General features: G+C 38.8%; 1 protein-coding gene across 3 annotated transcripts in view; it reads right to left on the reverse strand.

Annotated features, from left to right (window-relative positions):
- Nucleotides 1–19,793, reverse strand: part of MIB1 (MIB E3 ubiquitin protein ligase 1) — a 101,249-nt gene that overhangs the window by 59,234 nt on the left and 22,222 nt on the right. For all 3 annotated transcript variants that reach the window (XM_084620434.1, XM_084620436.1, XM_084620435.1), the window contains exons 7-12: nucleotides 17,586–17,769; nucleotides 13,738–13,882; nucleotides 11,140–11,273; nucleotides 9,910–10,017; nucleotides 9,570–9,767; nucleotides 5,817–5,968 (exon numbers count right to left, since the gene is read on the reverse strand). In XM_084620434.1, coding sequence (XP_084476560.1) covers nucleotides 5,817–5,968; nucleotides 9,570–9,767; nucleotides 9,910–10,017; nucleotides 11,140–11,273; nucleotides 13,738–13,882; nucleotides 17,586–17,769 — 921 coding nt within the window. The remainder of the gene's footprint in view (nucleotides 1–5,816; nucleotides 5,969–9,569; nucleotides 9,768–9,909; nucleotides 10,018–11,139; nucleotides 11,274–13,737; nucleotides 13,883–17,585; nucleotides 17,770–19,793) is intronic.

The raw sequence follows: 19,793 nt of genomic DNA on the forward strand, positions 1-19,793 counted from the left end.
TTTAATTGTGGAATTACTTGTGTTTCGCTTTCTGTTCTTATTTAGTAAAAAAATGGTACCAATGGTAATTTCTATAAGAAAAGAATTAGGCATTCAAATAAATTGATTGTTCAGTCATGTATTGCTTCCTGGTTTTTCTAAAGGTTTCTCCCTCCTGCTTTAAAAACACATACAAAGGGAGGGGGGAGAGGGGGAAATGTACTCTATCATCATATTTATTCTGCTTCACAGATAATCTTTTTCTAACAATACTGTACTAGAGAGGAAATTCCTAAGGGTAGCAAGTGTATTTGCATTTTGTACATGTTGAGAATATTATTTACAATTAACAGCTAATAAATTTGTCACTGACCTTGATGCTACACTCTAATTCGCTACCTAATCGCAGGTCTAACCCTGAGAGATTATATTCCCTCCCCACTCACATTTAGAAAAGTCTTCTGTGAAAGCATTTTTAGAACTTATTTCTATACTTTAATACCTTCTTTAAGCGAATGTCTTTTATGTTCAGCTTCCCAAATTGGATCACATGCACTTACTGAATTAAGTGCAAATACCAAGTCAAGATAATTTTCATCCTTTTAGAAAAATTACTAAAATATTAGCACTTCCCCTACACCCAACTTATTGCCCTGGCAACTTAGTCATCCAAATATGTCTGAGAATAACACCCCCTCCCCCGCGAAGTACTCCTGTAATTCTTACGCTAAACATACTTTTGACAAATCCCATTTCTCTATTCCACCACCAACAACCAGTTCAGTACCTCACCCATATATAACATGAATTCACCCAATACAAATACCAAAACAGATAATAGCAAAAGGATTTCCAACACCATTTTAAAGACATGTATAATCTCCCAAATTGTAATTACTAGTTTGTGAACAAATTAGTCTCTGCAGCAAAACATATGGCATACAATACTAAAGAAAAGTATTTGAAAAGTGCATCTAACTGTGAGACATTCAGCTTCTGTTCCCACTTAAAGCTAAACTATACTAAAATTATAACTTTGAATTATTCCTTTGATGAACTGGTAATATGGATGCCCAACAAAGGATGGTAATCTGTACAGCCATTACTTAAGAAGTTCTTTTGTGCAAAAAGACTATTCAATTTAAGATGTTAATTCCACTATTCTTTAAGTTTTATTCCCAAGACAGAATGCAGAATCAAGACGGTTGCGGCTATGGGGACAAGTGCACTCACTCACTCTTCACAGCTACATTCTTTAGCTCAAAATATTTGAAGCAACAGAAGATTTCTGGACAAGTTAAATATAACCATGATTATGGTAATTTGGAAAATATATGATTGACCCGTAATATATACTCAAGTCCTATTTTTGTTTCTATTTGGTTCTTGTAAAAGCTGGTTAATGTAAGAAATGGACATATCTCAAAATTAGAGAAATGTCTTTACAACTTTGATCAATGGGGTTCATTATCTTTAGGGTTAAAAGGCTGAAGCTAATGAGTTTGTAACAATGTGGTCTATTTAGGTGGACTCAAAAATTGTAACAAGGTTCTCTGTTAAATAAAAATGAAATTTCTACACACTTCCTCCATCTATCTTGAACATAATTGATTCTTCTTACTCAGCAATTCCTTTAAGCATCAAGTATATCTATGGCACATACGAAATAAGGTCTACTGTATTGTATACATTTTACATTCTACTATAAAAGCCAAGAAAACTGTTATTCTACACTGATTGTTCTTTCATACATGTACACACATAGGGGTAAAATATCCTACTTGTTACAATAATTAAAACTCAAGCATTAGGATTCTGATTATTGACCGTAATCAACATATGATCATTAAGACACACTTACTGTATCCGCACAAGCACACTTTCATAGAAGGACAAATGCGGAGAAAAAAATTCTGAATTATCTAAAACTATAAACCAGTTAACTATTTACTGCCTTGTTTTAATTTAATATTTTCTACTTAATATCCAAAAATCAATTAAACATTTAGTGATTTTTCAGATTGTCAATTAAAACAAAACATTAGAAAGAAGGCATTGGGAAATAAGCAATGATCAAATTAAAAACTGAAATGGCAATATATTAAAACTTTGCAATTCAACATAATTCAATGTGCTAGATATAATAGCCTAATAATATCAACAAAGTTGAACCACGTTTACCTCAATGATTTATCTCCAGTGACCAAATTTGCACGAGGTTTTGTGAGAGCTAGGCTAAAGGTAAAGCATCTGGAAGTGTATTGCTCTGTTAACTTAATGGTCTCTAGAGTCGTAGCATAAAACAGCTTGTTAGTTGATTGGTTTATTTTGGGGGGAGAGGGGTTATCTTTGCTTGAGTTTCAGCCACGATGCTCACTGGCACTCTTGGTGTGCTAGAATGTATGAGCCACAATGTGCATTAGTTCCAGGCCTCTACTTGCAGGTGAATGCCAAAAGAGAGGTGCTAAGGCCATTGCTGGAGACCAACTTTTAAAAAAGGCCGTTAAACCTTTATTCAAACAAACAACATTGCTTTACTGATACATCAACTATCACAAATCTCCTGTGGGGGGAGAGAAGAGACTGAGTCATGACAGAACTCTTCCAGAAACTTCTAAGAGTCCTTAGCTGTCTGACCCCATCTCCATACCATCCTGGAGTCTCCCCATATGAGAGAAAAACACAATAGTTGTGGTTGGGAACAATCTTGGAGTCAAATGTCTATGACAAGTCTTTTAGAACAACTGCCTTCAATACTACTGACAAGGTGTTGACACACTTGAAGATTCTAGTAGAGTTTACACAGTTACTCTTAACGAGGTCTGCCTGCTGTTTATTAGTAGGACTAGCAACCTCTCAAAGTGGAATGTAGGGGGGTAGTAGACGCACAGCTGCTTCTGGATGCTTCTGGATGTCTAGGGATCTCTTGCCATCATCCATCTAATCTTAATAGTAAGCGTTGCTGTATAATCCAAGCACTTCTGAAGTAAATTAAATCTATCTAAATTTGGCAAGAGGTTTGGGTCCTTTTGTGATGTGGTCTTCACACTTACTCATGAGACCTTGTCACCTTGAGACTGGATTACTGCAGTATTCTCCACACAAGTCTATGGCTTCAAGATATGTGAAAATTACAGATAATCTAGTAAAACACCAAGATCTCACACGACACCACGGGAACTCATCAGGTGCAAAGACGGCACTACCTTTAAATTTACTTCCAGTTAATGTGCTGGTTTTGACTTATAAAGCCTTAAATAGTTTATGTTCCTTCTATTTAACAAAGTGCCACTCTATATATGATACAACACAACAGTTAAGAACGAAGTATCCGAGCTAACAGGTCCCTAGTTTTAACTGGAAGGAGACTAGCAGGAGGGGCAATGAAACGGACAACCAATAGTGGAAGTTTGCGACTGCTGCAGACAAAACTGCACCTGGGACTACACAAACCACTCTGGCAAGAGATGAGGGGCCATGAAAATTTCATAACAAAATGCAAACCTCATGAGATTTTCTCTTAATTTCTTCTCGTATCAGTGTGGAAAATACTCACCCACTCATACATTTTTGTATGAAATAATCAAACTATTTCTTCGATACGTTAAGAAAGAAGGAAAAAAGAAAAAGATTAAAACGAAAACCACTTAGGAGGTATTCAGTTATATAAATATATGAGAGCCATACAAGCACCTCAGTTACCTACATAAATCTACCCTTTCCTTTTCAGTCACAATAGTATCTAGGTACCACCGCAGGGTTCAATCAATCACTTATACCTGGAATATGTTCCCACCTCTCAATCACTGTTCTTAAGCTTGTTACTGCAGGAATGTTTCTATGAAATGTGGGTTTGCACCGCACTCTGAGAACTGTCAGAGTAGAGCTCATTTGGATCTACTGTGGGGTGATGACACACTGGGTTCCATCATGGAAGAGAAGGATTCCAACTCCTAAAATTTCCCCCCTGGGATCAGACAGCTTCAGTGGCCCAATAAGCAGTTAGTCTCAATGAGTAAGAGTGGTCTTGACCCCAAATACAGGGAATCTAATCTTGAGGTGAATAACACATGGACCACAGTCACTAGACAGGGTCCTCAGAGCAAGACCCATTGAATCCTGGCAAGCTGGAGACAGAAGTTGGTATTTTTGGCTACTGCTGCTACCTAGATAACAAGGAGCACTGATTAATCTAGTAAAATAACACGGCTTCAGACTCTGTCTGAAAGGCAAGTGCCTTCAAATGAGTGCAGCTATTGTGTTGTCTAGTGTCTTGATTAGCTCCTTGAAGCGTTTCCTATTTTAGATACTATGGTGATGAGTGCTGTAGAAAAAAATTGAGTGTAATTTTTCCTATTCTTCATAACATCATTTCCACTGGATTAAAGTGTAGTTGCATTCAACACAACTAAAAATGTTACTATGTGCTTCTGTGTTTATTATGTGTGTCTGATTCCATATGGACACTACAAATTACAAGTAAATATTTTCCTAACCGCCAGTCATGAAAATGTAAGAGTTAAAAGTCAGTCGTGGTTCTCTTCCCATGTATTAGCCACAAAAATTAGTAAAGATTCTACAGGCCAAGCAATACCCACAATTCCACGTGCAACTCCATTAGCTTTTCTGTTACTAAACAATCCATTACCTTTCAGCTCAAACAAGCAATGAAATAAAAATATTAACACTTCATTTATTCATAAAATGCTGCTTTAGTTGCATGCAAATGACATCACATTTTCCATTATATTTGCACTTAATGCTAATGAAAGTGCTGGACTGAAACTCTGGACAATGTAATTTATCCATAAATAAATCTTCACAAGCAGTGACAGTGAAAGCTTTCCAAACAGCTTAAATCATGCAAAAAAGCCAACTACTAAAATTATATACAAATGAAGATTTTATAAAAAATGTGTAGTTACTGAACACAACAAAATATGGTTACAAGTCAACAATTAAAGAATGAACTGTTACGCATAGGTCAAAAAAATTATAAACCTATATTACATTATTACTTGAAAAATAGTAACTTAAGATCAAAGACTCAAGACAGGAATGTGATAATCACACAAGGGGACAGAGTTACGGTTACACATGGAACCACAACCATGGCATTCTCATATCTGAAAGCCTAATATTCCCTCAAAGTACTTTTTATGAAATTTCCTAGGCGAAATATTTTAATTAATTTAATTAATTTTTAATTAAATTAATTTAATTAATTAATTAGGCCAGGACAGCCTTTGATTCACTCTGAGCATACCTTGAACTATATGAGAACACAATTAACCATGCAAATCACTGTGCTCCTATGGAGCCCTTGCTCACTGCACAATTTCAGAAATACCCACATTCCCAAGTATATTTATCTACCATACATGCAGGCACAACCCAACCAATAAAAATATCTCTATCTCAGTTACTGTGCATGTGCAAAATGCAGTTTTCAAAGCCTCTTAACTCCCAAATCTCAAATTTTCACTGAAATACTCAATGGCTCTTCTTCATAAAGGTTCGTTCCATTCAAAATTTCAACTTTCTACCCTCAGGTTAATGGTTGTATACAAAAAAAAAGTTTTTTAAAATGATTGGCAGAGCATCTGCTTCCCCTCACCACATAGCCAACCATCTCACTCTTCCTTTTCATACTCAATAGCTGAACCATTTTAACAAAGTCTCTCTCCAAAATTTCATTTTTGGATAAAAATCTGGCTTGCAACATTTCAGTGTAATAAATCTACTATAAAAGTTACAGCAATACCAGAATGTTTTTCTTATTTTTCCTCCTTTAATCAAATATCATGAACTAAACACTAAAGATAACAAGACTTTACCTGGGATTCCCTCTTAGTGCAGCATGATGGAGAGCATTAAATCCATTATTGTTTGTAATAGTAACATCTGCCCCAGCTTCTAACAGTACAGCCAGGATGTCATCACGCTTTTTACTTATCGCATCATGAAGCGGAGTATCTCCTTCAGAATCCTAAAAATAGAAATTATTTTCTTCAGCTTCCACATTTACCTATTTAAAAAGGAAATTTATGGGAAAAGAAGGTCTCACATGTCACTATAGGAACTAATGAGATGCAAATACAAGATAATTTTTAATACCATTTTCCAGCACTTACAATTATAACTTCAGTCCAGGCTGCACACTTATACTGCTTTTTGGTCAAAATAGTTTTTGGTGAAGTTTAATCACAGAATAAGGACAGTCTGAAGGAGAAGTTAATATATATGTATTTATTTATTAATTGTATTACCATAGCATCAGGGACCAGGACACCACACTACTAAACACTACACAAACATAAAACAACAAAATACAGAACAGACTGTCACTACCTCAATGAGCCCACAATCTAAATGTAAGACAGGAAGGGAAGTAGAAGGAAACAATGACACAATATTAATCAGCATGATAGGTAACTGTCTCAGCATATCAGTGGCCCACTTCACAAGCTTTAAGTAGGTAACATGGCAGAATACAGTTTTAGGGAGGAATTTGGAGGAGGTAGCTTTGCAGCTGTTTATGGGGAGCTCCTGCCCCAATAGCAAGGGCACCACATGAGAAAGCATGGAGGTGCTTTTTTGAAAAATTAACAAGGCTGGAATTATTGGCCTAGCAGAGGCGGGAGCTGACATCTCAATAGTGAATGAGAGATGATAGGTAGGAAGAGGGTAGGACATCAAGGGCCTTGAAAATGAAGACATGTTGTTTATGTTTGATACAATAGAGAGGAGGGAGCCAGTGGAGGGATGCAAAGACAGGCAACATCTCAAAGCAACACATTAGGAGAAAGACTTTTGAAGCGGCATTCTGAGTAGATATGATTGGGGCAAGAATGCAACATCAACACCAGGGAAAAGAACGCTGCAATGATTGAGACATGCGTTTATCAGAGTCAGCTCAAAAGTTTTTACTGTGTGGATGGGTAGGAAAGGCTGTATCTGAGAGATGTTATGCAGAAAAAAAAAAAATCAAGATTTACACATAGGCTGAATGTGAGGACATAGAGAAAGGTCTGAATCAAAGAGGACTCCCAGGTTACAGGCCTGAGCAATAGGATGGTTGTGTTGACCACTGAGTGAAAGAAAGAAGTAGGGAGAAAGGAAATTAAGAGCTCTGTTATAGTCATGTTGAGCTTTAGCTGTCTGCTGAATATCCATGAAGAGATGTCAGAGAGACGCACAGATCTCAGTCTAGACAGACTCAGATCTGGAGTAGAGGTAGATCTGTGTAATCTGCACACAACGAAGAGCTATGCACATTTTTCAAGTATGTAGGCAATTTGTAGTTCAGTATCACCTACAAAGGTCATTAACTGCCATTTTTTCTGCATGCATTTGCTATAAAAAGTGTCATGCATCACAAAAAAGTTAGACATTAAAGCAATTCTTTAAATTCAAGATTTATAAAAATTCAAGATTTATAAAAATTCAAATGTCTACTAGCATAAATTTCAAATATATACATAAGTTTAGTCACGTTTGAGACATAATTGCCATACAAAAATTCAAGCTAAAACCTCCTCTAATAAAAATAATATGAACAAAGCAGATCAATGAAAAACGTGCACCCCTCAGGATAGTTAAACTTGTACAAGGTTGTCTTCTTAATGAAGCAAAAGGACAGATTTCATAGGGCAACATTAAATTTTGTAAATAATTTATGGCTAGTACCAACCAGACAATACATGGTTCAAAGGTGCCAGAAATTTTTCAGCACACACCTGACCAAAGAATTTATATTCACTTTTTAGCTTGCCAGGGTTTTAGTTTTGAAAAGTCCAAATTAAAGAAAAAATATACCATTACTCCAAAAGCGAAACAACTTGTGCATAATTTGTTCAAAAACCCAACAATTCAAATTAAAAATAAGTGTTCTATAATGTCTGAAGTAGGAAAATGTGTTTAGTTGAGTTCACTGTGCTGCTGCACAGACCCATTCTCAGGATTCATGCTTCTGGGTGAAATCTTGCCCCTACTGAAGTCATCAGGAGTTTTGCAATTGACTTCAGATGGGCCAGGATTTCATCACTAGTGCTTATCAATTAGCAGCACACGTCAGCATAGTGTAAAAAGGATCCCTTAGAACTTTTACTGTGGGAATAGCAGACACCAAAATTGAAATATCTGCCAAATTTGGCAGACATCCTGCACTGGCCCACCAAAATGAAATGATATAGTTTACTCATTCCAACTAATCAGATTTCTTGAGCTTATTGTAGGTAGACTAAATTGTTTTCCTTTGTGCAGTGGGTTGGCTTGAGAGTTAAAGAACATGCCAGTTAGCTACAGCCAAGTCCTAACCCCAAATGCCTCCTGCATTCTCATCCATCTCAGTGAAATCAATTGCTTAACTGAATCTGCATTAGATGTCTCTTCAGATGTGCAGAATCTGACAATGTATTACTGTCACAGGGATTTTCTGATTTTCATTGGCTCTGGCTGGTATAATTTCATAGATTCATTGAGTTTGTGGCCAGAAGGGATCAGTAGATATAGTCCAGCCTCCTTTATATCACAGGCCATTTGAATTTCACTGAATTGTCCCTATGACTGAACCAAATAGAACAGGCTGGTTGTTATATCCAACACTTATAGAAACTGGGGTCTGGATTAAAGTTAGCTACCTGAGACTCTACTTCAGTAAGATGGAAGTAATACTTGTAAATAATACCTCAGCCCTTGTAAGATGGAAGTAGGCAGCCAGGAGGAAATAAACTGAGAAAATAGCAATTGCTACATTATCTGCTTTAAGAAAGTTCTCAACTCTTCTTTCCCAGGTGCACAAATAGGAAAAACGGGTGGAGTTTGAAGCACAAGGATATCCAGATGGCAACAGTAAGTGTGTGTTGTATCATTCATATTTGCCTAAGGCTTTACAACCCTTTCTTTCAGATGTTGACCTCAGCACATTTATCCATCTTTTTTCATCTTTAGCTTTACATGTGCAATGCACTGTGCATGCAGCTATGCTGAAGCTTCAGCTCAGACAGAATGTAGCTGCCTGCTTATTTAGAAGTGTGGTTTTATTTGTTCATTTTTGAGGCAGTATTTCTCCCTTTTGCAGCACCGTTTCCACTAGTTTCCAATTAGTTTACAGAGGCAGTTTTTCCTCCTTGTGTAATATCATAGCAGCAGAGGCTCTCAGTAACACACATCATGTTTGAATGGAAGTCTGGTGGCAGACATACTGTCTGATGGATTCAACTCTGGACGTTGTTTTCTACCTTTTTCTGACAGTCTAAATCTGATGGCCTTCAGGTCATGCTGCAAAGCCTCTCTTACCAGATTACATATGTGGGGAAAGATAAGGGGTGCTGACTGGATGAAGAGAGTTAATCTGCATGTTAAACAAACATATTTGTACATTGACCCAATCTATATAGGCTTAAAATATTATACACATGCCTAGAGCAAGAGAGGTGCATTTTAAATCTCAATATGAAATACAGAAAACAATTCAATGCATCAGCCTTAAAAGGAAGATTTATACATCTACATGCAGCTTGCATATACCATACTTGCATAAATCTTACAGTCTGAAGACAAAAAATGAAAGTCAAAATTTGTTTTACCTGGAGACTAGGATGACAGCCAAAGTCCAGCAAGGTCTTTACAACTTGTAAATGACCTTTGTTAACAGCAATATGAAGTGGAGTCTGTCTGCGTTTGTTGCGAGCATTCAAATCTGCACTGCCTCTGTGCAAAACCTCTATCACAGCACCTTCATCTCCAAAAGCTGCATGGTGAACAGCCCTGTCTCCATCTTTGTCCTAAAGTGTAAACATTGATTTAAAACAAATTCCTTTTGTACTACAAAATTATAAAAGGCTTACTTTAAAATGACCAATTAAGGGATCTTTATTGCATTTCCACCATTAGAGAAAAACCAGTCCATATTTTAAATTAAATTACCTCCGCTTCCACATCCACATTCTGTTTCAGAAGTAATTTCAAAATGTCAACATGTCCATTCTGACTGGCTGCTTGCATAGCTGTGTGTCCAGCACACTGCCCATTCACCTGAAAGTATATTAAGAATGAGAAGTTAACTTACAGTGTACATCAATACATACACATGAACATCAGATATTTACTACCAGTAATATCAGCAAATATCCGTGTTATAAAAACTGTTTATTGTGAAACTTTCATTTCACCTGCACTCTGCCTAAATCATCTCCATCAGGGCTAACATACCAAACATCAGAGCAGCTTTCAAATAATGGAAAACGAAAAGTCAAGACCATATTTGGGGACAGTACAATCTATTAGGCCTTTTCCATCTCTACACTTCTTATTCATTAGCAAGAATGAAGAAATAACATTATTCTGATTTTTACTTATGCCAAAGTTTAATATTAAATTGCTAGCTTGAAGATTTTAGTCAGGCTGCTGCAAAAGTGGACTCTTAAAGAGAATCAGGTTTCTTGGAAGGGAATCAGTTGTATTCTGCAGAATTTATTTTTCCCCTAATTTATGGTAGGGGACTTATAGCCATGCATGTAGACTCCTTTTTATTGCTTGTACAAATCTGAACTAATTTAAAATTCAAATTAACATTTAAGGCCAGTGATGACCAACCTCTGGACCTCAAAAGCAAATGCATTAAAAAGAAAATATGTATTTGATTGGGAACTGAAACACATTCTAAATCAAGCTGAGCCCTATGATTCTTAAGTGTTTTGACTATAGGAAGGAGGAAGAAGCTTCTTCACTGTCCTGCAAGAACATCAGGAAGAACAAGCTAGCAGCTTGATTGGCTCAGCAGTCTAGGGAAGTGCCTGATGAGGATGGTTCTCCCTACCCCACAAAGCCACCCAGGAGATAAGAGAAGTTAAGGACAGCCACCATTTACGACTACTCAATTCTCTACTTCAACCCTACTTAGAGTAGCTTGAAGGCTGCTCTAATTCATGCCAGGTGGCATATGGCACAAAAAAATATGTTCACTGTGGATGGCTGCAACACAGTGGTTTCTAGCCCCTTCCCTACCTCCAGAGGCTATGGAGCAGAGGGACAGGAACCAGGTATGCCAGCTCTCTGTACACGGGGGATTCATCCATGCAAGGGGAATCCCTAGCAGAGGATTTGGGATTTCTTGCGTTTCCTGTGCGTTAGAAATCACACACAAAAGACACTCACATCCACATCCGGTCTCTTTAGCAAATCTTCCACTTTAGCTACATCTCCATTAGCAGCAGCTTTAACAAGTTCTTCATTGAGGTCCCCAGATTCTTGTGTTTCGAACAGTTTCTTCAAAAGTTGAGACAATCTCTCTACAGATATCAAACAAAGCATGTAAGATCACAACTCCAAACAGAGAACAACAAATTTGGCTGTTTTTCCTATCTGAAGAGACTTACACAAGTAGCTGTTCAATTTATGACTTAGTATAGCACTTCAGCACTACAAAGCTCTAACTCACTGACATCAGTTTCTCATCAGTTCAGAAACTTCAAATTTACTCAAAGATGATCAGTTTCACTCTACAGTTAGGATTCCTGTCTGATTGGCTTTGACAACACAAATAGATGGGACTAGGACTTAGAGGAAAAATGTTAATGATTTACAGGCCGGTGTATTGGATTTCTGCTTTTTTAGAGGAAGTTAACTAAAAATACAGACTTTCCCCCAGGGCTTTACGCACAAAGTGACATGCCAGCTGTACAGTTCATCTTACAGCTACTGCAGCCCTACTGGACAGGCCCAACAAAGAAAATAACACAACACTACTAGCTGTCACCTTCAGCCCCCAACTAAAACCTCTCCAGCACACCATCAAAGATCTACGACCTATCCTGAAAAATGATCCCTCACTCTCACAGATCTTGGGAGACAGACCAGTCCTCGCTTACAGACAGCCCCCCAACCTGAAGCAAATACTCACCAGCAACCACACACCACGCAACAAAAACACTAACCCAGGAACCTATCCTTGCAACAAAGCCCATTGCCAACTCTGTCCGCATATTTATTCAAGTGACACTATTATAGGACCTAATCACATTAGCCATGCCGTCAGGGGCTCGTTCACCTGCACATCTACCACTGTGATATATGCCATCATGTGCCAGCAATGCCCCTCTGCCATGTACACTGGCCAAACCGGACAGTCTCTATGCAAAAGAATAAATAGACAAATCTGACATCAGGAATCATAACATTCAAAAACCAGTAGGAGAAGACTTCAACCTCTCTGGCCACTCAGTAAAAGACTTAAGGGTGGCCATTTTACAACAGAAAAGCTTCAAAAACAGACTCCAACGAGAAACTGCTGAGCTTGAATTAATATGCAAACTAGATACCAGTAACTTGGGTCTGAATAGAGAGTGGGAGTGGCTGGGTCATTACACATATTGAATCTATTTCCCATGTTAGCTATCCTCACACCTTCTTGTCAACTGTCTAAATGGGCCATCTTGATTATCACTACAGAAGTTTTTTTGTCCTGATAATAGCTCATCTTAATTAATTAGCCTCTTACAGTTTGTATGGTGTGTGTGTGTGTGTGTGTGTGTGTGTGTGTGTGTGTGTGTGTGTGTGTGTGTGTGTGTGTGTGTGTGTGTGTGTGTGTGTGTGTGTGTGTGTGTGTGTGTGTGTGTGTGTGTGTGTGTGTGTGTGTGTGTGTGTGTGTGTGTGTGTGTCCCCGCTTACTATATGTTCCATTCTATGCATCCAATGAAGTGGGCTGTAACCCCCGAAAGCTTATGCTCTAATAAATCTGTTAGTCTCTAAGGTGCCACAAGTACTCCTGTTCTTTTTGCAGCCCTACTGTATCTCTCGCAGGAAATTTTTATGTATTAGGGGAACGGGACTTAGCATTCATCTATAGGAGGCAATGGGAGAAAGTATGAGAACTACCCAGAATGTTTTTGAGGCATCAAAGCCAAATATGGCTAGGAGAGGAGACTCAAGGCATGGCCAAAGCAGAAAGCACAGGTTTAATAATAAAGAAGTTTCTCAGAAGTCCATCTCGAAATAAAGAACAGTATGGAGAAGATAGATTGGGTACTTCTATTCTTCCTGCCTCATAATGAAGGTTAAAATTTTGTCACTGTTATTTTTAGTAAAAGTAATGGACAGGTCATGGACAATAAACAAAAATTCACAGAAGCCCGTGACCTGGCTGTGACTTTTACTTTAAAAAAAAGGGGGGGCACCCCTATCTGTGAGGGAAGGGGGACTAACAGCTCCAGAACACCCACTGCCCCAGGGCACCAGGCTGAAGATGAAGCAGAAAATATCATGGAGGTCTCTGAAAGTCACGGAATCCATTTTACATCTTTACCTCACTCCCACCTATCATCTCTTGATTGTAAGCTTTCGGAGCAGACACTATTATATATTTTTGCAGTGCTTAGCACAATAGGACTCCAATCCTGACTCAGGGCCTTTAGGCACTATTTCTTTGTATTCTGATAAACAGTGCTTTAGATTTTTAGCTAATAGAGGTGAAGATTACTTTTTTGAGAAGTGGATTATCCCACATCTGCCTACTACAGGGTTTCTTGTACTTTCCTCTAAAGCAAGATACTGGACTAGATGGACAATAGGTACAATCCAGCATGGAAATTCTTTTGCAATAGGAGTATTCCCCAGCCCTCAGTAGGAACTACTTTCCTGGAGATTATTATTCTTGCTTCATATAGGCGCCATACCAATATTTATCATCAATTTTTTTTAAGTTTACACAATTTTATTTATCAAAACCACACATTCCTAAATAGTACACAAACTTACCACCAGATGCATTGCTTATAGCCGATCCTGCTGATGCTACCTTTGAGACAGCTGCTGGATTGTATGTCCAAGAGGTTCCACAAACCTCTACCTTTAAGTCACTGTCTGAATAAATCTGCTGGACACGGCCAACTTTACCTAAAGTCTATATAAAGGAAGAGACCAAGTAAAGATATTTAGATGTTAACATATTACAGCATATGGGCAGTTTTATAAAGTAAAAGGGTTTCTGAAACCCCACTTTAACATCAGTAACATCTTCACCTTAATTCTAACAGGCTGAGTTATAGGCTAGACAGATTGTTAAACTGAGTCTACGCTGCCAAGTGGGGCTTTCCACAGAATTATACTAGCTCAATTTACCTAATTCAACTGAAAAAAGTACATTTTTTTCCTAGTCTAGACAAGGCCTAAATGTCTCCCCAACTCCAATAATTTGAAGGTTTAACCATTTCCAAGTGTAATTAAAAATACCATAGCAACATATAGGGCCAGCCCACATTTTGGTATCTGAGGCGAGGAGCTCAAATGACGCTCCCATGCCCCCCTCACTTGGGCCAAAACTCTGAAAGGTCTCAATTCTGCCTTCTTCCTGTTCTACTCCCTCTCATGGTACTGCTTTGCTACCTACCCCAATAAAGGAGAACTAACAACTTAAAATGCCTTGTTCAAAAATTTTAAGTAACACTTAACTTTCAAAAGCCTGAACAGCAAATGTAACTTTTCTTGTCTGCATAGTAAACACTGGCATTTTTATCTGTTTGAATAATCAAAGTGGTCCTTCCCGTGCCTTCTTGGTCGCAAAGATTTGAACTGCTTCCTGAAGGTCCACAGTCTGGGCCAGCTCATGCTCTGCTGAGATGGCTGCAAGGCTGACCAGCCTCTTCTGTGTCATTGTGGAGCGTAGATATGTTTTTATTAACTTCAGCTTGAAGAAGCTGCGTTCTCCACTGGCAACGGTTACAGGAAGCGTTAGAATTATACGAAAAGCAACAAAAGCATTTGGAAAGAGGGTGGTCATCTTATTTGTGAACATATATTCCAGAACAGCCTTTAGAGTTGATCCTGCTGAAATCTATCTTGAAAAGGCTTTCAGTTCATCACCTAAATCACTCACATCAATATCGCACATGTCATCCATCATGTGTCAACACTGTCTAGTGCCCTGCATTGCTGGTGTAGGTCTTCTTCAGATACAGTGAGGAGTTTGGGAATATCATACAACATCCCAAATATACTGCTGTGTTCCTTGAGCTGCATGAAACGTTCCTGAACTGGTGGTACTGCAAAATCTAGCACCTGGTTAAAGAATTTAACTTTGAATTGTTGTTTCGGGTCTCTTATGGGATTATCCCACGCCTCATAATCAAAATGTCGTCTTCTTCGGTGACTCTTGTATTCTTGAATGGGTGGGAAAATAGCTTCAGTGTGAAGTTCCTCTGCCAACTTCTGTGCACTCTTCAGAACATTTTGAAATCCCTCATCTGACCGGTAAGACTGTAGGTATGACTTTGCTTTGTCCAGTTGTTCCATTGCTCCAGATATATCAAGGTCAACACCTTGGAGTCTCTTGCTTACAACATTTATTTCAAATAGTACGTCATGCCACAACACTAAGCCACACAGAAATTTGAAGTTATGTATGTTTCTGGTGATTCCATTTCTCTCTGCCACTGTTCTCCCACAACAGTTCCTGTCATAGCATTAGCCTCCATAATGGCAACTATGGCATCATCTATCTTCCCAATTTGGTGTTTGATAGGTTTTATCGCCTCCACTCAACTTTCCCATTGTGTGGCACTCAGTGGTTTCCGTGTCAGAGAGGATGTTCCCAGATGTTGCTTCAAAATTTGTCATCAATGAGTTGAGGCAGAGAAAAATACACAGATGATTTGAATTACATTAAAAAATTCAGCAGCCTCGCTAGAGGCTGATGCTGCATCACTGACCACCAACTTCAATGAATGAGAACTGCCTGGGACAAAAAAAAACTTGCAGGTTTAACTCTCAGATCCGTTTCTGCACTCCTCTGTTCTTTCCTCTCATGTTGGCACCATTACCGTAGCCCTGAGCTCTCATGTCAGCTATCGCAATTCCTGTATCTTCCAACTTTTTAAGAAGCACATTTGATGATACTATGCAAGCTGGTATGACAATGTCAATAAATTCTAGAAAATGCTCTCTGACAGTCACCATTGCAGGGACATTTTCACTAGGTTTTGTTGCTGTTACAAAAGGCACCATTAAAATCATTTGTTCCGTATGGCTGATGTCAGGCGTGCAGTCCAGAATAACAGAGTAATATCTTGCTGACTTCAGATCTGCCACAATCTTCAGTTCGACTTTTGTTGCCAGTAACTGTATGATGTCATTTTGAATTGTTTTTCCAAGGTAGTGGTGTGTCTACATTTCTTGGGTGGTGACTCTTCTTAGATGCTCCTGGAGTACAGCATCAAACCTCAGCCATCAGCTCCACAATTTTAAGGATGTTTGGCACATACAGCTGATCTGAAGTCCCACGCAGTGCTAGGTTTGGGGTAGCAAGCATGCTCACAATGGCAATGAGCCTTTTCAGAACATTTTGCTAGTAAAGAGACTCTGATGCAATCTTCTCTTGATGCTGATCATCTATGGTGGCCTTTAACCTTAGTCTCATCTCAAGCTCTTTCCACCTATGGAATGCTCTCTGGTGATTTGCTGCCTTCTCACGGCATGCCAGATTTCTAGCCAGATTTTTCCAGTCCTTTGTTCCTGTAGAACCCAATGTGGCTGGAACATTAGACTGGAAGAGTTTGCAACAAAAACAATATGCAGCATTCTGGGTTTTTGAGTACATAAGCCATGGCCTCTCCACATTGTCACCATTGGGGATTTCACACCAGTAATGTGTTGCATGGAAACTTCTATTTTCATTGTCTTTGGGGAACACAAAGTCCCTCAGGCTACTGCTCAAGTGGGTCCACAGTCCTGGATCATCCAGACTTAAGGAACTAAACTCAGCAACAGCTGTTTCTTGCGCCTCCACCACACTCTTCTCTGATCTACACTTTTCTTCAGGAATGTGTATGGTTACATCCATTTGAGATGGAGATATGGATGTTGCAGTAGCTGCCAGGTGACCTGCACTCTGACTAACTGGAAGATCAGGCATCTCCTCACATCCTCACTGGCGCCAGAAGACTCACCGTGAACATTTGTGTTTATGTATCTCAGGAGAGCTCCTTCCTGCTTAGATAGAAAAGTTTCCTTTACTTTCTTTCTTTTTCTGAATGCTGCCCCAGAGGGGCGTTTTCTTCTTTCACTCATGACTGCTGTTCTGTGCCAGCTATAGGGGCTCTCAACATTCAACTGAAGGGGACAAATACGCAGGCTGGTAACAGGGCCTGAGCAAGGGAAGATATCAGCCTCTTAAGGGCCTAACTGGCTCCTACTACTTCAGTTGACTGCCTTTTCTCCTCAAGTGGGTTTAGGGAAAGAGCAAGAAACAGGAAGCTCCCTGAGAAGCTAATCAGTCCAGGCTCCTGGGGGTACTAGAGACATACAGAGGAGGAGGAGCCTCTTATCTTTCCCTGCAGCTCCTGCTGCTTTCTGTTATTCCCTCTCACCTTTTCTCCTGCCTGCCTGTTATGTCTCTTGTGCCCTCCTTCCTCCAGCACTGCACTCCACCTTCTCTCTGCATCTACAGCAGAGAGAATACATATGCACCAGCAGCAGACAAAATTTTCTACACTCTGGGCCCTAGCGGCACCCCACCCAAACCCAGTCTGGCACCTGAGGCGGCCACCTCAGTTCACCTCATGGTAAGGCCAGCCCTGCCAACATACCATTGTATGTACACACATACTTACAGGGAGCATTGCTTCAGCCCATTCTCCATGACCTCTCTGAAGAAGCTTGATTCGTTCTAAATCATAACAAACTTGAACGAGGTCACCCACTTGAAACTGTGAGGTACCTCCTTCTGCACCTTGAGCAGTATCTCCACTTCGGACAACATTGGCTTTGGTGAGAACAGCTGGATTAAATGTCCACCTAGAAAATAATATATTTCAAATTAATGATCTTTTCTTTTTTAATATAAAAAGTGGGGGCTATATTTTAAAAGGTTACTTGTTGCCTTAAATTGTGCTTTTGTGCCCAGAAATTTTTGTGATTGGACACTATGGCTTAGCTGCTTTTAATCCCTTCCACTTAGTTTACCAGCTGGTGGTTGCAAGGATAATCTTCTGAGAGGTGCACCTGAAGCAGTCAGAACATTCCCATGGTTGGTTCTTGCAGCCTAAGGGAAAAAGCTGCCAGCCATAAAATGGCAGCTGTGTTGTGACTGTGTTTTGGTTTGTTTGTTTGGGGAGGGGTGTGTGTGGACTTATTACCTAGGGCAGGGATTAGTGGCCTGAGAGTCTGGCATTCCTCTCAAAATACAGGATAACTGATAAGGATGGATTGCTCTGACAAGAATTGATAGGGAAAGGAGAGGGCTTGGAATCTAAATACAGGGTTTTCTTCTTTCCTCAGAGACGGGGTTGGACAGATAGGAATATGCTATTTCAACCAGATGTACGGCCTGCAGCCCGACATTTGGTTAAACTATTTTGATTTGTACCATGCAATGTATTGGTTTGTGTGCACCTAGTTCGTGTTATGCTAGTTTACATTCACTTAAAAAAGCAGCACATGACAGACAAACATGTGCGTCCAGAGCTATTTTTCTGCAGCTGGTCCATGTGTGTCTAGTACCACAACCCCAGAAAACCAAAAGCAGATTTTGTAATCAAACTGTTGCTTAAAAGGTTACTATGGTAGGAAATGCATTTGTTCTCATCAAGTGCCTAACACTTTTGAGCACTATACAATTCTCTTTCCGTTCACTTTTGTTTTAGAAATATGGGAGGTTTCTTATTTTGGAGAAATATAAAGATTATAAATATATACGTTTGTGTAAGAAACCTCTATATTTCAATGAACAAGTTACAGGTTGGCTTTTAATATCATCACACAAAGTATATTGTCTAAAAAATCATGAGACTAGAGGATTTACACCATTTCTCCCTTCAACTAAATGGTTTGCTGAAAGGCGGCTGCCTAAAAGTTAAGAAAACTTATTGAAAACAAAACCCAAATAACTAGCTATTGTAACTTAATGTAACTGCACAAACATATTCAGGTTGAGAAAAGTAAGTGATCACTTTCAGCTACGCATGTTTTTCCTTATGCTTTTTACTACATTAACAAACTAGGAAGGCAATGCATGCTCACATAGCAGAAAAGCAATATCCTCTAGAGCTTAGTCATTCATGATCAGAACCACTTACGCCTCACTCTCCTTTGTAAAAGCAGCATCTTCAGAAAGCAAGAACCTGTTCAAACCCAAGAGGCGATAAAATTTGCAGCTTGGATTAACAATTTGGAAGAGAAACAAGGATACAACACTGAGTAGATGGGCTCTGCTGTGAAATCTCATAACAATAAATTTAAGCATCTCGGAGTATATTTATTCTGCAAGGCTATTTATCTTTACTGTTTTGTTCCAAACATAAAACTAAGTATACTTTTATAGTATAGATCTGTTGAAATTACTGGGAGTCTTAATTTGTTCTCCAGTGGTCACATTTGGCAATACATATTATATATGAAACAAGGGATTGTCTGCCTTCATGCTGGACATAACTATCACATTAGCCTCTACTGTATGGTAGTACACTAGTTCTCAAAAAATGCTCCCTAAGGACACAGCCAAAAGAAATAAACACTACTGAGAGCTATATGCAATCATGTTTTCATGGTTAGTGCATGGAGCTGTGAAATATTCATATTGTGAAATTTTTGGAAGTAACCATTTTAATTACTTAGAGAATTAATAACTTTAATAAATACAATTATCTGACAGACAACATACATTAAAATAAAACTCAAAGTGACATTTTAGAAAAAAAGACCTCATATCATAAACACCATGAATATTTAACTGAAGGCAGGTTAAAGGTGAGAAAATTGCAAATAATCTCTTTCCCATCAAAACCTCTCACACATGCTATAAAGATTATCATCATTGGGAT

This window comes from Lepidochelys olivacea (genome assembly GCF_965140295.1).
Source record: "Lepidochelys olivacea isolate rLepOli2 genome assembly, chromosome: 2".
Lineage (NCBI taxonomy): Eukaryota > Metazoa > Chordata > Testudines > Cheloniidae > Lepidochelys > Lepidochelys olivacea.